Source organism: Lampris incognitus, chromosome 7 (genome assembly GCF_029633865.1).
Source record: "Lampris incognitus isolate fLamInc1 chromosome 7, fLamInc1.hap2, whole genome shotgun sequence".
NCBI lineage: Eukaryota > Metazoa > Chordata > Actinopteri > Lampriformes > Lampridae > Lampris > Lampris incognitus.
This window is the reverse complement of record NC_079217.1, coordinates 3,226,196-3,243,811: the sequence shown is the minus strand read 5'-3', so window position 1 is coordinate 3,243,811 and position 17,616 is coordinate 3,226,196. Positions and strand designations below refer to the sequence as shown.

At 47.1% G+C, this 17,616-nt stretch overlaps 2 protein-coding genes across 7 annotated transcripts in view; one reads left to right on the top strand and one right to left on the bottom strand.

Moving 5' to 3' along the window:
* The first annotated feature begins 378 nt into the window (after positions 1–378).
* Positions 379–6,600, top strand: pgr (progesterone receptor). Its single transcript, XM_056283678.1, has 8 exons — positions 379–1,373; positions 1,467–1,576; positions 2,531–2,647; positions 3,015–3,320; positions 3,794–3,938; positions 4,120–4,250; positions 5,351–5,508; positions 6,270–6,600. Exons 1-8 carry the CDS (start codon positions 379–381, stop codon positions 6,423–6,425), a joined length of 2,118 nt encoding a protein of 705 aa, XP_056139653.1. The 3' UTR covers positions 6,426–6,600.
* Positions 6,601–8,954: 2,354 nt separating this feature from the next.
* The window catches only part of LOC130115561 (rho GTPase-activating protein 42), a 121,927-nt gene continuing 113,265 nt past the window's right edge, over positions 8,955–17,616 (bottom strand). For 2 of the 6 annotated variants that reach the window (XM_056283265.1, XM_056283267.1), the window contains 5 exons: positions 15,985–16,353; positions 13,898–14,054; positions 12,441–12,503; positions 12,258–12,337; positions 8,955–10,094 (listed from right to left, as the gene is read on the bottom strand). In XM_056283265.1, the coding sequence (XP_056139240.1) occupies positions 10,006–10,094; positions 12,258–12,337; positions 12,441–12,503; positions 13,898–14,054; positions 15,985–16,353 (758 nt within the window). In that variant the 3' untranslated portion in view covers positions 8,955–10,005. Of the gene's footprint in view, positions 10,095–12,257; positions 12,338–12,440; positions 12,504–13,897; positions 14,055–15,984; positions 16,354–17,616 lie in introns of those variants that run through there. The other 4 variants (XM_056283266.1, XM_056283268.1, XM_056283269.1 and 1 more) reach the window with 3 other exon arrangements.

Genomic DNA, 17,616 nt, shown 5'->3' with positions numbered 1-17,616 from the left:
ACGCATGATGGACGCAGGTGTAAACGGGGGGGGGGGCGGGGTCTCGCCGTGTCCACGTGGGGGCCGATCGCCCCAAACGCATGTTAAGCCCCAGTGTGAACGGGGGCTGCTCGTGATTGCCCGCAGCTTTGCACGTCTGTGCGCTAAGACAGCTCAGTGCTGCGCGCGTCGTCTCGCACCAACGCAGAGTGCCCGTCTACCCCGTGACACGTGGCTCAAAGCGCGTGCGTCCCCAGCGCGGAGGAGGACCGGCGGTTCGGAGGAGGAGGTCTTGTTCTGCTCCTGGTGAAACCGCCTCATTGGCAGCCTGCATCCGCACCTGCGCCTGCGTCCGCCGTGGCTCCGGTCGCCCAGCTGGGAACAAAACTGAACGGGGAAATGGAAGCGATACACACGGCCATCGCCGGGACAGACGGGAGAGCCGGAGACCCGAACGGAACCGGAGACCCGAACGGAGCCGGCTTACACAGCCGCGCAAAGCCGCCGCCCGCCGAGCCGCCGGTCCCGACCTGCGCGTCTTCCGCCGCCGCCGTGCGCAACTTCAGCTCCGCCGAGCCGCCGGTTCCGACCTGCGCGTCCTCCGCCGTGCGCAACTTCAGCTCCGCCGAGCCGCCGGTTCCGACCTGCGCGTCCTCCGCCTCCTCCGCCGTGCGCAACTTCAGCTCCGCCGTGCCGCTGTACCGCGGCGGCCCGCTGTCGGCCGGCCACAGCCCGCTCGTCCCCGCCAGGCAGCCGTACGGCCGTGCCGAGGAGCGCATGAAGTCCGACCCTTCGCCGTGGGGGGACTACGGGAACGTACCCGGGACGCTCAAGGACGCCGCGGTAGAAAGTTCGCAGGGGACGAGCGCAAAACCACCGCCGCCGCCGCCCCCCGGAGCCTGCAAGTTCATCAAAGACGAGAAGGAGCCCGCGGTGGCGGCGCTGGACGGCCACTGCCCCGGCTTCGACTTGGCGTCGGGGATGCCCGGCCTTGAGCCCTGCTACGACGCGGAGCCACTTCCGCAGCTGGGCTTCGGCGACGACTCCACGGGCTTCACGTGCGCCCAAAGCTCCCCCAACTTTCCCGCAGATCCGAACCGGGCGGACCAGCTGGCCGGCGCGCCGCCCTACGCCAGGACGGATCCCAGATGCGCTCTATCCGGCAAGGCCGCCGTCGGGTTCGACGCGATGAGCGGCCCACACGCTGCCCAGCAGATGTTGCCGCACAAGGTCGAGCCTTCCCGGTGGTCCATACAGTCCTCTAACGCGGACCCCCAAATCTGGTGCCAGCCTGCAGGCGTCCCCGAGGACCCCTTCACACGCGGCGCCTATGATGCGCTGCAGAGCTCAGCCCTGGCCCAGAGGAGCCCGCTAGCGTTCAGCGTGTTCCCCGGGTAAGTGGACCGGAGGCCCGGCTGCAACAGGCGCCGCAGCCTCGCCGTTTACCGTGGGTTGACCTGTGTGACCTTTCTTCCCATGTGTTTCAGTATGCCACCTCAGAGGCTGTGCGTGATCTGTGGGGACGAGGCATCCGGCTGTCACTACGGGGTCTTAACCTGTGGTAGCTGTAAGGTCTTCTTTAAAAGGGCAGTGGAAGGTGAGCAAGCACGTCCATCAGAAGGGCATTATCCTCAATGCATGCTGTTGCATGCATTGAGGATAATGTCTCACGTATGCATTGAGGATAATGCCTCACGTCTGGTCACATTTCACATTTGTTGGGGGCCCTCAGCATGCTGTTGCATGCTGTTGCATGCATTGAGGATAATGTCTCACCAGACGTGAGGCATTATCCTCAATGCATGCTGTATGCATTGAGGATAATGTCTCACCAGACGTGAGGCATTATCCTCAATGCATGCAACAGCATGCATTGAGGATAATGCCTCACGTCTGGTCACATTTCACATTTGTTGGGGGCCCTCAGCCAAGCAGAGCTGTCAAGATGTTATTACAGAGCCTGTCTGAAAAGGGGTAGGACTGTTTTGTGTAAGCATTTCAGGTATCTGAGTCAGAGTGTGGAGCTCACACGTTACTGCAGAAAGCGAGTGATGATACTTTGCCCACATTACTGTGCTGTGTGGGGACTGTCACGATAAGAGGCAAAGAAACCGCACAACCTCTGGGTGCAAACTACCTTAACCGCTACTCTGTACTTGCTGTGTTTGCTTTGGACCACATCCATGGAGGAGGGCCAGTGCCATTTACAATCTGCTTGACCTTAGAAGATGCTGGCGTTATTATCACACGGACCAGCGCTTGCTGTGTTCTTCTTTCCTGACCCGCTTTTCCTGTTATCTTGCAATGGGAGATTGTACGAGCCACAAAGTCCCACCGTGGTTATGTCACTCTGTACTCAGGACCTTGTCGTTATCACATTTTCCTCTTTAGAACTTTCTTCAAAAACTCGCATCTCTATCTAGAGTAGATTGACAATGTCTGATATTTGGGAACCATGTAACATGATTTTTGTTTTCCCATGACACCCTTGTCCCCTTTAGAAGATTGAAAATTGAGAAGTGTTTAGAGTCTGTGTTCTTCCTCTCAACAGGCCATCATAACTATCTGTGCGCGGGGAGAAACGACTGTATTGTGGATAAGATTCGGAGGAAAAACTGTCCGGCATGCCGTCTGCGAAAGTGCTATCAAGCCGGGATGATGCTTGGAGGTACTATTTAGTTGTATTTCCTTTTGCAAAAGGGCCCATGTTCTCAATGTAGCATCCTGAGTAGTGGAGGTTTAAACTAATTAGTTGTGTTGGCATCAAGTCACACTTGGAAATCACATCAAAGGCAATGGTTTCAGATCAAAAGGCAAAACTTAAATGAACAGCATCACAACACTTTTTCCCTTTGCACCAGTGTGATCACAACCTATATGAAAATGCTTACACCAAGCAGCGTCTCAGTTTTATTTCTGCAACATTATTTTGCTGTTGGAAACTACATCTTATGCTGTCCTCTGCTGGTATGAATGGGCGCTCACTCTTTCTCTCATGCAGTCAGGTTTAAAAAGTCCTTGTTTTCATGTGACAGGCAGGAAGCTGAAGCGCTTCGGGGCCCTGAAAGCCTTGGGTATGGCCTCCTCGCTAATGTTCCAGTCCCACTTGGCCATGTCCGGGGACAGCCAGGCCTTGACCTCCGCTGCTTGCATGTCAGGCATCCGTGAGATGCAGTTCTCCCCGCAAATCATCAATATCCTGGAAAACATCGAACCGGAGACCGTGTACTCTGGTTATGACAACATTCAACCCGATGTGCCCCATATACTGCTAAACAGCCTCAACAGACTGTGCGAGCAGCAGCTGTTGTGGATCGTCAGGTGGTCCAAGTGTCTGCCAGGTAACTGTCCTCTCCATTATCTCAGCTCAGGGTCAACCACATAGTCCATTACCATGGGCACCGCTGCTGACGGGCCCCACTCGAGGTTGCTGCCTGAAATACTGGATGAGATTCGAGACATGGCTCTTTGAAATGTGCAAAACAAAAGTCACAGTGAGGAAATATGAGAGAGGTATCACAAGTGGTATGGAAATGGGGTTGATAGCATGAGAGGCATGAAAAGGAATAAATGTGGTGCTGGCTGAAAAGGATAAGGAGGAAATTGGTTAAAAAATTTGACACAAATAAACTAAACTGAGCTTGCATGTGATTGGCAATATGCGTGACCATGGTACCATGGGCAATAGTTTGGGGCAACAAGTATTTACTGTACATGCATATCTAAAACAAGCTGCATTTACATTTTAAAATAAGTACCATCAGAAGCAAATGAACTGTCGACTTGAATCTGTTTCCTTTGTTGTTCATGAAAGGCTTTCGTTCCCTACACATCAACGATCAGATGACCCTCATTCAGTTTTCTTGGATGAACTTGATGGTGTTCGCTCTTGGGTGGCGGTCCTTCCAGAATGTGTCCAGTGAATACTTGTACTTTGCACCAGATCTGGTTCTTAGCCAGTAAGTAAACTGTTTTTGATTTACAAGTGAACATGAATTAACGTTAACATTAAGCCATTTTTTTCACTTCTTCCTCAGACGATGACGTAAGGCACGGGATGTTTATTTGCAACGTGAAATAGTTCAGATGTAATAAAAACCCAGAGAGAAACACCAAGCTTGTTTTTTGTTTTGTCTGTAGGGAGGAGATGAGAAGATCTCCGATATATGACCTGTGCCTGGCTATGCAGTTTATCCCACAGGAGCTTACGAATCTTCAAGTTACGCGTGAGGAGTTCCTCTGCATGAAAGCCATTATTATACTGAACACAGGTAGGAATAAAGAAAAAGCGGCAAGAGAAAATCTACCTCTGTAATGTGGCAGAAAAGCAGGATAACTTGACCCCCCCCCCCCCCCGCATTCACCCAGCGAATCTGAATAAATGGTAACAAACTGAGGCTGGAGCACTAATGGAAAAAGGGAGTTTTGTGTAGGGTCACTGGGTCTTGATCAGTCAATCAAGCAAGTTGCATTTTATATAACGCTTTTCTAGCCGCAACAGCCACTCAAAGCGCTTTACATTTCTGGTCAAATGTGAATTTCAGACACCTGTTATAGTAGAACCCAATCTGGTCAAATGCATCCAGACAAGAACTAAATAAAACCCAGTTTACCCAAAATAGAGCTGCGAGACTCGCCCCGCATTGCTCAATTAGAAAAAGTGTTGAAAGAGTTGTCATGGATGAGAGTCAATGAGATTAGCTTGTAGCCTGATTCAATTTATGAAAAACATTTATACGCTACATAAGCCTGTCTGCCTCTCCTCTCAGCTGTTGCTTACCAGTGATGGTCACGACTGTGGCACTAGACATGCCGGGAGGGGTCATTTCACCCTGCCTAAACCCAGAACTGATGCCTTAAAAATGACTGTAATGTACAGGGTAATTAGCTACTGGAATGGATTTCCGCAACATCTGGTTTCAGTTACCAGCAGAGTTGATTCAAGATGAGGCTGAGAGAAGATGTAACACAGAGAGATTGTTTCAGATTAGGTCTGTTTACTGTATTCTGTTACAAGTTATGTCTGCTTTTAATTTTTAATGATTTTAATTAATCTTTTTTCTCATTTACGGTAATTGTTTTTGTCTAATTGGGTATGATGGATATATATATATATTGCTCTGTTTTTACTTGTTTGCCTTGACAGGATTTATGTGGCAGCTGTTATCAAGTCGCAATTTTACGACCTTAAACAAGAAGTTTTTTTTTCTTTTTGACGAGCTAGTCTCAGTAACGTTTAGCAAATTTGGAGTAAATTTGACTCATATAATTTCTACCGTGACAGTTGCCACAGACTTTTTTTTCTTCTCTCAGCAGTTATTGAATCATGTGTGGATTTGGACTCTAATCAAATCTCCCGTTTGTTTCTTAGTGCCGCTCGAGGGCTTGAAGAGCCAGGCTGCGTTTGATGAGATGAGGCAAAACTACATTCGGGAGCTGACCAAGGTCATCCACATCAAGGAGAAAGGTGTGGTGGCCAGCTCGCAGCGCTTCTACCACCTAACCAAGTTGATGGATTCCATCCACGAGGTACACGCTCCCTCACGGGATTAAAAATTCAGTCTATTCCGTTGCCTACCAACATGGGGATCGCCAGATTGAATCCCCGTGTTACCTCCGGCTTGGTCGGGCGTCCCTACAGACACAATTGGCCGTGTCTGTGGGTGGGAAGCCGGATGTGGTTGTGTGTCCTGGTCGCTGCACTAGCGCCTCCTGGTCGGTCGGGGTGCCTGTTCAGGGGGGAGGGGGAACTGGGGAGGATAGCGTGATCCTCCCACGCGCTACGTCCCCCTGGTGAAACTCCTCACTGTCAGGTCTGTGAATGTTCTCATTCATCCAGGTCATGGTTATCCAAAGGAATTGAATCAAGTGCAACTGGACTTGGTATATATCCGTGAAGACGTTTCGCCTCTCCAGACTAGCTTGGTCTAGTCAGAAAGGCACGAACTGATGAAGCCTCTTGGATGAGAGGCGAAACATCTTCACGGATATATACCAAGTCCAGTTGCACTTGATTCAACTCCTTTGGATCCTCACTGTCAGGTGAAAAGATGCAGCTGGCGACTCCACATGTATCAGAGGAGACATGTGGTAGTCTGCTGCCCTCCCTGGATCGGCAGAGAGGGTGGAGCAGCGACTGGGATGGCTCGGAAGAGTGGGGTAATTGGCCAAGTACAACTGGGGAGAAAAAAAGGGGGGGGGGGGGACTTTCAAAGTCACTGGTAAGTCTGATGTCAGCTGTAATAAGATGACTACTATCGCAAATTAGGCTGTCTCTTTCTCATGTACAGATTGTGAAGAAAGTGAGCCTGTACTGCCTGAGCACGTTCATCCAGGCCGACGCCATGAAAGTGGAGTTTCCAGGCATGATGTCAGAGGTCATTGCCTCCCAGCTTCCCAAGATTTTGGCAGGCATGGTGAAGCCCCTCCTATTTCACAGCAAGTAAACAGGGCTGCACAGAACGCCTCGTTGGTGGAGAGCACGATTTTTGTGTGTGTGTGGGGGGGGGGGGGGCGTTTTAATCCCGTTATAGGATTATTCGTCCCACCCCACCATTACTGGACTCTTCCCACAGTTTGCGATTTTTTTTTTTCCTGTGCGTCACAATATGTTTCTTTCTTTTTTTTTGCCCTTTTATTTCTAAGATGAAGATGTAAAGATAGGGTTTGTAAGATTATTTTTTCTTAGCTGACAAAGATCTGTAATGCTGCCATTAATTGAGAGGGATCAACCAATAAATGTCTAGGTAAAGCACTGTGAATCTGGCGGACCAGCCCTCCATACTCCCTGCCATCACCGGTGATGCAGTGTGTGCACTGTATATTTTAAGCAGGCGATAATAAGCGAGTTGTACGGGTAAGCTCACTAAACGCTGTAATAAGCCTCGACTAGACAGTAGTGCTTATGAACTGTGTCTGAATTAGAGAGCTACAACTCCTCTAGCTTAAAAATGATGTGCATTTTTGGCAAGAGCTATCGACCCCCCCCCCGAAATATACATACTCCATTGTCAGCACAAAAAAACACCGATATTTTGACAGAATGTTTCATTTATGATTCAAATTGTCATCCCAAACGCTTTTGAGTCAATTCAAGTGGTTCAACATGTCATTATCCTCCTATTGGCTTAGGTAATGTGGTAATGCCAACCCTCTACGATAACTATGGACAGACTTTCCCATCTTGGAGAGCGATGAACTATTTTAATGTCAAAGCACACCAAAGACCGTCTTCATGTGAAAAAGAAATCACTTTTTCTCACCACAAATGTAAATTCTCTTTTTGACCTTAGTATGTGGATCCTTGAAACACTGAAATTGGCTGATGTCGTGAGGAGGGTTCAGGTCTAACGTGGGACAGTGTACAAGTTATTGCGTCAGAATGAAATCATTTCTCATTGTGTGGCCGCCGTCCTTAATCAGAAAATGTACCGGAGAGTTTGATAAATCACAGCGTTTATTTATAGACAGGTATATGCACTCTTCAGACACAGCAGATGATTGCAAGGAAACAAGCCTGTCTGCCAAAGAATGGTCGACAAATGTTGCATATTCAGGTTATGAATATCATTTCCTGGATATGCTCCAGCAGATGTAAACTGTCAGGGAGTACCATTCCTAAATCTCTGTTCAAGGCCACATCTCTTTCTCATGGATTTAAATGGGAAAAGAACAAACTGATCTTGGCAAGTGTAAGACGGCAAATACCTTGCTGCATTTTTTTGGCCCCCTCCTTGCAGAGAAACTCTTGTTTTGGTGTATGTTAACTGTTAGCTTAAAAGCTTTCTGTTTCTATCCTTCTGTTATGGCTGGATGGAACAGTAACGCTTAAGTGAACCTGTACTACTAGACATTTACATGTTGTGACGGTCATTGAAAATTAAGCATCAAACTGCATTTTTAGCATATAGTTTGATATACACCGATCAGCCAAAACATTAAAACCACTGACAGGAAAGTAAATAACATTGATTATCTCGTTACGTTACCTGTCGAGGGGTGGGATATATTAGGCAGCAAGTGAACAGTCAGTTCTTGATGTGTTGGAAGCAGGAAAAATGGGCACGTGTAAGGATCTGAGCAACTTTGATGAGAGCCAAATTGTGATGACTAGATGACTGAGTCAGGGCAGGTCTTGTGGGGTGTTCCCGGTATGCAGTGGTTAGTACCTACCAAAAGTAGTCCAAGGAAGGACAACCGGTGACAAGGTCATGGGCACCCAAGACTCATTGATGTACGTGGGGAGCGAAGGCTAGCCCGTCTGGTCCGATCCACTGAAGAGCTACTGTAGCTCAAATATGCTGAAAAAGTTAGTGCTGGCTATGATAGACAGGTGTCAGGACACACAGTGCATCACAGCTTGCTGTGTATGGGGCTGCGTAGCTGCAGACCGGTCAGAGTTCCCATGTCCCTGTCCACCACCGAAAGTGCCTACAATGGGCACGTGAGAGTTAGAAAGGGACCATGGAGCAATGGAAGAAGGTGGCCTGGTCTGACGAGTCACATTTTCTTTTACATTATGTGGACGGCCGGATGTGTGTGCATTGTTTACCTGGGGAAGAGATGGTACCAGGATGCACTATGGGGAGAAGGCAAGCCGGCAGAGGCAGTATGATGCTCTGGGCAATGTTCTGCTGGGAAACCTTGGGTCCTGGCATTCATGTGGATGTTACTTTGACACGTACCACCTACCCAAACATTGTTGTAGACCAAGTACATCCCTTCATGGCAACAGTATTCCCTGATGGCAGTGGCCTCGTTCAGCAGGATAATGTGTCCTGCCACACTGCAAAAAAGGTTCAGGAATGTTTTGAGGAACAAGAGAAAGAGTTCAAGGTGTTCCCTTGGCCTCCAAATTCCCCAGATCTCAATCCATTTGAGCATCTGTGGGATGTGCTGGGAAAAACAAGTCCGATCCATGGAGGCCCCACCTCACAATTTACAGGACTTCAAGGATCTGCTGCTGATGTTCTGGTGCCAGATAGCAGAGGACACCTTCAGAGGTCTTGAGGAGTCCAAGCCTCGATGGGTCAGAGCTGTTTTGGCAGAACGAGGGGAACCTACACAATATTAGGCAGGTGGTTTTAATGTTTTGGCTGATCGATGTATGTCTAGCTTGGTTGACTTCAGTCCAGTCCGTTGTCATTTGTAGTACGCCAGTGTACCAGTGAGAACAGTAACACAATAGACATTGCAGTTGAAGGCTCCGTTTCGTACACACAGAATTTTTCACCGTTGCATAAAAAAAAAAAAAAGTTTCACAATAAAAATATAACGTGATAATTTATAGTAATGCACAGTGATAAGAGATAAATATTTTCTGATTGATAGCTACAGAAAAAGTCATTAGCAGTACCATATACGACAGCCAGAAAGTCTACTGGGTCAGTGAACAGGTTCTGCTGTGGAACAATGATCACTGGCCAAAAAATGGAAGTTAAGGTGCGAGCTACTCTTGCTTTTCTAGCAGATCTGTATTCTAATTTTAAAGCTTATTTTATGACATGACTATTATTGTGAACAAAACTGTCGATGAAACTTTAAAGATCTGCACTAGCGACTTGATGAATGTGTGGGTGTTAATAGAACGGGAGGTAAGAGAATAAAAGAGACATAAATATTTCTGAGAATAAAGCTAGAAATATGGAATGTGATTGTTCTATGATTCTGCTGTACATTAATACTAGATGTGAGAAAAAAAATCAGTGCAGTCGGATAATCTCTTTTTTTTTTTGGTTTAGATAGATCAGATATCAATCTGTCGATAAAGGCTATATATATAAAATGCCAAAGCAATGTTCAGTACAGTAAGTACAGACAGCAGTAATGTGTTTTGATAAAAAAAAATCACACCTCTAAGCATCAACAGTCGTTGGTTGCACTGTTGGGCCTCCTACTTCAAATCAGCACTATGAAGAAAATTCGTGTTTGTTGCCTACAGTGACAGGAACTTCACAACAGTCAGTGACATCGCACAATATTGTTGCCATGGATACCATGAAAAAGTTTCTCCTTGTGAGCGGCCTGTTAGAGGAAGACGACGTAGTTCTCCGGGATTAAACCGGTTTTCCCCTCGTACGTTGCTTGGAGCCAGCCCGGTTCCACAGAAGGGTAGACTACAGGGAGACAAACCACACAGGACAACCGTCAGTGTTTCCAAATCTAGAGCTGAATAGATAATAACAGCAAGTGCAACAACAACAAAAAAACTCCCAAATAACGCAGGACCCTCCTGTTGACCGAAATGATTGACTTTAACAGCTGATCCCGGGAGCCCTCTGGGCCAGGCTGCTCTTTCAACTGCAGAGAGCTGGTTTGCTGTCTTGCACATGGAACTGGGTAACGTCCCTCTGAGAGGTGCATCAACGGGACAGAAGGAATCAAACTACGCAGAGGAGAGAGCTGCTCTCCCAAGGGTTTTCCTCGAATAAGATGATGTGTGTGTGGGGCAACAACAACATTTTTTTTTACACCAGCCCATCAATACAGAAGGCAGTAAAGGTGTTCTGCATGCCGTCTTAATGGTGGGGAGAGTTTGTTGATGTTTGCTGGGGCTGGCTTCTGGCTGTGCCGTCTCCGTTAACAGGGAACAGGCGCTGGTGCCTTCCATTACGAGGTTACCCTGACCTGGCTGCTCTGCCAAGTCATCGCATGATGGAAAATGCAAGAGGCAATAAAAAAAAAAAAAGGCTACTTGGAATTTAGCAATGTAGATGGGGGTGTGTAACACTAAAAGCGCAGTTATTTACACTCTACTGTACACATATAATGCTGGCAATTTGCCAAGTCTTAAAAGATCCAGTCCGGTGAGTCTCCTTCACTCAGTTTTATGGTGGAATATTAATGTTAGGAGTGTTGTTTTTTCACCATTTAAAAAAAAACAAAACTCCCCTTTTCTCCCCAATTGTACCGTCCAATTACCCCACTCTTCCGAGCCGTCCCGGTCTCTGCTCCACCCCCTCTGCCGAGCCGGGGAGGGCTGCAGACTACCACATGCCTCCTCCCATACATGTGGAGTTTCACCAGGGGGGCGTAGTGTGTGGGAGGATCACGCTATTCCCGCCAGTTCCCCCTCCTCACTGAACAGGCACCCCGACCGACCAGAGGAGGCGCTAGTGCAGCGACAAGGACACATACCCACATCCGGCTTCCCACCCACAGACACGGCCAATTGTGTCTGTAGGGACACCCGACCAAGCCGGAGGCAACATGGGGATTCAAACCAGCGATCCCCATGTTGGTAGGCAACAGAATAGATCGCTATGCTATCAAGGCACCTGTTTTTTGAATCATTTGGGGGCGTCTGGGTGGCATAGTGCTATTCCGTTGCCTACCAACACAGGGATCGCTAGATCGAATACCCGTGTTACCTCCGGCTTGGTCGGGCATCTCTACAGACACAACTGGCTGTGTCTACGGGTGGGAAGCCGGATGTGGGTATGTGTCTTGGTTGGTCGGGGCACCTGTTCAGGGGGGAGGGGGAACTGGGGGGAATAGCGTGATCCTGCCCCCGCTACATCCCCCTGGCAAAACTCCTCACTGTCAGGTGAAAAGAAGTGGCTGGTGACATCACATGTATCGGAGGAGACGTGGTAGTCTGCAGCCCTCCCTGGATTGGCAGAGGGGGTGGAGCAGTGACTGGGACAGCTTAGAAGAGTGGGATAATTGGGGAGAAAAAAAAAGATGAATCATTTGATTTGTTCTAACTGTTTTTGTGGACGCTCTCAGCAGGCTTAGGGGCGTGACCCTGACTTCACAAGACTCTGTATTGATAACTAGCTAGCTACCTTGCCAACTTGCCCTGTTTGAAAACAGACCGACTTATGATGAGAATTCATTAACTTTCAAATAAAATCAGGGTGTTACATGATGTTATTTATTACCATAAGTAGATTGGTTTTCTGAAAAGGTTTCATATTTTTGACATCCAGGAGGATAAATTTCCACGGTTTGGTCACATTTTTACAAGCCAACTAATATTTTGGGCAACTACATTAACAAACCATCTGTTAAACAATACGATAACATCATAAAACTAATTTTATTTTAAGTGGATCTTTAATTTTATGTGAAAGTGAGACGGAGTCCATCTTTTACGTGTATATATATATATTTACAATTATGTAATATTGTACTGTCTCAGAATTTACTTGACTAACTGGATTTAATATCTATATACACATACATACATACAGTCTTCACATAATATTGTTTCTGCTTATGAGAAACAGCGCTCAGTAACAAACTGAAAGTGTTGCTTTTTATTCAGCCAAACTCACCATTTGAGAAGTGCGCCCCCTGTGGAAAGCTGAGCTCATGGCTGTGCTCTGCCTCACAGGAATACATTGCCTTAGCGTCTCTAAGGATACAACACAATGGAACAAAAAAAATTAAACATTTTGCTGTCAGATCAAAATCATCTGAGTTGAATGACAGGAGGTTAAACTGGCCTGGTGTCCTACCTTCCTCCTGCAGCAGACTGCTGGGAAGAGGCGTTCTCAAACAGCAGCGCTCTCGCAGCAACCCTGGGGGAAAAAAAACAGTTCATTCCAACTGATCTGAGCAAGGAGGCCACTAACATCTGCAGTTGTGAAACGTACACTGAAGGAAATGACATCACAAATGAAAAATGTTTTACAACAGGAACTCAGGTCACACTGTGCAGACTTACAAAATATTTCTGATATTTGCTTTAATCCTTTCTGTTTCATTCTCTAAAATGTGCAGTCAAAAAAAAAAGGTAACTGTGCATCAAAATGTTAAATATGTCATATATGTCCTGATATGATTTTTTTCTACTTAGATGGCCAAATGTTTGCATGCAAATCTATTCCTGCTTGTTCTACCACTTTCTCTGAAATGTCCCACACAGCCAGAACCAGAAACGAAAGCCTTACTGACCCAACATAACCCCAGTCAGAGGCAATATGGAGCAGCACTCTCTCTTTCCCTGCACTCCTCATTGTTCACAGCCAGGTGAAAGACACAACGCCCCGACTGGGAGGTTTCCTTCCTCCGAGCTGCGCCGTCTTATCGGAGCGCATTACTGCAAGAATGCAGCTGAATGCAGCTGACCCAGGGCACACAGGAACTTCGCACTTGACAAAGTGTGTGTTTGTGTGTGTGCGCGCAGACACAGGTTTCTGGGCTGGGTGCTAAACAAGTGGACTTGAGAAATCATGTGACTGGCTTCTCCTACAGGACAAGTCAAACAATCTATCAGTCCCAGGAGGATTAGCGCAGACTGCTGCTGGGTCACATCAACCCCGGAGCAGGCAGGGTGTAATTACAGCCAGCTCTCCCACCACAGGGAGAAGACATAAATCTCAGCACACATCATCTGGTCCGAGAGAGCATTCTCACTGCTCATAAATAGGCAGAGAGGGAGGCTGAGGAGTCTGGAGGAGGATGAGAGAGAGAGACGTGGAGCAAGACAGGGTGAGATGGAGATAGGGCAAGGGAAGACAGGAGGACAGCAAAAGAGAAATGGGAGAGACAGAAATTGAGAGAGGGAGAGGAATGGAAAGAGACATGTAGGGAGGGAAGGAAATAGCAAGAGACAGAGAGAAAGGGAGACCGAGAGGAATGTGAACTATTGCGCTGAACCTTGCACAACTACTTGACCTTAATTGACCTGGAGTTGTTTTGTAGGGTCAGATGAAATGGTACACACACACCTAGCCCTTAACTACAACTAGAAAAATATCCAGCATGGTTATCTGAAGATGCGGGACTGTCTGAAGGCTCATGATGAACACTGCATGTTGCACATATTCATTTCTTTTCATGCTTTCTACAGTGTCTGTCACTTTCTAAAATGAGTGATAAATTGTTATTACTAATTTTACAACTGGAATAAATGTGTGCGTCCAAATGGCATCAGTAGGGCATAATAATGAGTCTTGTTTGAACTGGTTACACTGAGCCCGGTCTTTGGTAGCCGTTGCTGAATGTGCTGTCCGTCGTGCGGCGGACCACTTGTTTAGGTGGGAGGTCTGGGTGGCCGATAGGCTTTGGACTCTCTTTGGGCTCCGGTGTCGAAAGACTCTGGACCGATCCCAAGCAGCTCCTACGGCCTTGAGGAAGAACACAACAAGACGCGGACTGAGAATGAGAGTTAGAATCAGTTTATATTCCAAGTGAGTTTTTACATGCAGGGATTTTGACTTGGGGAGTGGGTGGGGTTATATTAAAAATTTGGATTTTGGGGGCATCTGGGTAGCATAGTGGTCTATTCCTTTGCCAGCCAACACGGGCATCGCCTGTTTGAATCCCGGTGTTACCTCCTGCTTGGTCGGGCGTCTCTACAGACACTATTGGCCGTATATGCAGGTGGGAAACTGGATGTGGGTGTGTGTCCTGGTCGCTGCACTAGCGCCTCCTCTGGTCGGTTGGGGCGCCTGTTCAGGGGGGAGGGAGAACTGGGGGGAATAGCGTGATCCTCCCACGTGCTACGCCCCCCTGGTGAAACTCCTCACTGTCAGGTGAAAAGAAGCGGCTGGTGACTCCACATGTATGGGAGGAGGCATGTGGTAGTCTACAGCCCCCCCCGGATCGGCAGAGGGGGTGGAGCGGAGACCGGGACGGCTCGGAAGAGTGGGGTAATTGGCCGGGTACAATTGGGGAGAAAAGGGGGAGAATTTATTTATTTTTTTAGATTTCTATGAACATAACATAAGTGCAAGTGTGAGATAATGTCTGAGGTAATTATGAGAGGTTTACAGTAGTAACTAATATGTAAGCCTGTGACAAGTCACATCGACCCCTACTTGAAAGGTGCTAGCATGTTCTATGGGATATCCTTATTTTATGCTTCTAAAAATATGCTGCATTATCATCACGCGACCAACAGAGCAAATATAAGGATAACCTTTGTTTTAGGTTGAATATTGTTTTGGCCAAAGAGAAATAAATCAGAGTCCCAAGAGGAGCAAATAAATGGGATAAAAATATCCTGCCTATGTGTCTTTTGCAAATTCTGAAGATGTGATGAGAAAATGCTGAATGGAAAGGTCAAGAAATGGACAAAAAGTAAGCTCATTTGAGGAGAAAAAAAAGGCGTGTCCATAAAGAGACTATAGGATAAAGAAACTATTTAAAAAAAAAATTTGACATTGGCAAGCATATTTTCTCCACTTTTTTCAGTTGTGCTCTGACAAAATATAACCTGTCATCTAAGATTTAGCAACTCCCAGCATGCAAAGCTGCAAATGTCAGATCTGAGTCTCTGCAAGGGGCGTGATAAATCTCTTAAAGACGTGATCAGAAACTTTGAAGTGGATGTTTTTTTAACGCTGCAAAAAATTACACCGCGAACATTATTTGGTACTAAGCAGCTTTTACAGTCATTCAAATCTTTGGAAAACTGTCCCCCCTTTTTTCCCCCAGTTGTATCCGTCCAATTACCCCACTCTCCCGAGCCGTCCCGGTCTCTGCTCCACCCCCTCTGCTGATCCGGGGAGGGCTGCAGACTACCACATGTCTCCTCCCATACATGTGGAGTCACCAGCCGCTTCTTTTCACCTGACAGTGAGGAGTTTCACCAGGGGGGCGTAGCACGTGGGAGGATCACACTATTCCCCCCCAGTCCCCCCTCCCCCCTGAACAGGCACCCCGACCGACCAGAGGAGGCGTTAGTGCAGCGACCAGGACACATACCCAAATCTAGTTTCCCACCTGCAGACACAGCCAATTGTGTCTGTAGAGACGCCCGACCAAGCCGGAGGTAACACGGGGATTTGATCCGGCGATCCCTGTGTTGGTAGGCAGTGGAATAGACCGCCACCCTACCCGGACGCCCCAAAGCTTAGTTTTAAACTTTCACATCGTAGTTTTAACACACTCTAATTCCGGTTGTGGTTTTACCTTGTAGGTGATAACACTGTCATGAGAAATCCTTTCACTAAACTACCTCAAGGGGGACAAATGGTCCCCATATCAATAAACCGATTTCAGACAAACCACGGCTTTGCTTTGCTTATCAGCCACAGCTTCATCGTTTCTCACCGTCGGAGATATGCAGTGATTTCAGCGAGGGCGTAGTGGAGCGGTTCAGCTGCGCTGGCCTGAGGTCAGCGCGGCTGTGAGGGGCTTTCTTGGGAGCCGGGGACGGCCTGGCAGCACTGCTGCTGACTGAGGACAGGCTCAGGGCGTCCTCTGATTCCCCATCTGTGTGTCCCGTGTGTTCCCTGGAGCTGGACTCCGGGCTGCTGAGGCACACGGTGGGCTTGGGTCCTTTGGAGAGCTGGGAGGGGGTTCGCCGCGGAGCCGTTCTGGAGGAGCTGTTCTGCTCAGAGGAGTGGGAGGACAGGGACTCCATGCTGCCAATGGGGGTGCTGCCGGGACTGCTGCTGAAAGTGTCACCTATGCAGGGGCCAGGGAGCGGACATTCAAGATTCTCATTAAAACCTGCTGGGTGAGTTGGGTACCCGCTGTTTCAGGGCTCAGAGAGGACGACCGCCCCTTAATGTCACACAGATGACATGATTCATTTGGATAATATCTGTTCTGATTATACCATCGTATTCTCAGATTCAAACATTAACCCTGGCCATGGTATGAACAACAGTAATACCCAAATAAAGTGATGAGAAAACATAATGAAAGCTGTTATGTTAGTGAGCGGGTTACTATCAGTACAGTGGGAAGCCTCAGTCGTGTTATATAAGATGATGGTCATGTTGATCATACCATCGTATTCTCAGACTCAAACACTGACCATGATATGAATGACAGCAATATCCAAATAAAGCATACACAATGTACACATGTTGCACTTAATTCATACAACCCACGCAATATAACCTTGAAAATAGACCATCAGGGCAGTAATGTTGGAGAGAGCGTTGTTGTGGTTGCTGCAGCAGGAAGTCACCGTCATGCTGTGCAGATGACATTTGTTTTGAAAACGTGCTTTTACAGTGATTACAGGATGGACCGCGCCTCGTGATGGTGTTATCCGCCTCATGCCGCAGTGGTTTCTGCCCGTAGCATCGCGCTTTATTTCTAATGACAGCAGTGACTTATCTTGCTGATACCACAACCACTTGCCAGGGAGGAAAAAATGTGGGAAACTAATTTCTCAAAACGTGAACTTTATTGGATGATGCAGAACTATGTTATAGTGCCTATATCAATCTTGTATGTATGTATGTATGTATGTATGTATGTATGTATGTATGTATATGTATATATATATATGTGTGTGTGTGTGTGTGTGTGTATATATATATTTAATATATATATGAATTTTAGAGTGTTACATCTCCCCCTTCCCCATTGGACATTGTGCACGTGATGTGCATGACGAGGCAGTAGATGGTGTGTTCTTTCCTGAGTAGCTTTACTGACAGCTGATGATGCTTATGGCACGAAACAGTCTTGTACTGTCTCATAAAGAATTTACTTGACTCACGGGGTTATTTTACTCATTTGCTGAGCACTTTCCCTACTGTTGAGTGTTTCTTTAAACAAAGATATATATATATATAAAACTATATATATATATATATGTGTGTATGTGTATATATATATATATATATATATATATATATATAAACATTGTTGACAGCTGATGATTGCTTATAGCATGAAACAGGCTTGCACTGTCTCATAGACAATTTACTTGACTAACTGGAT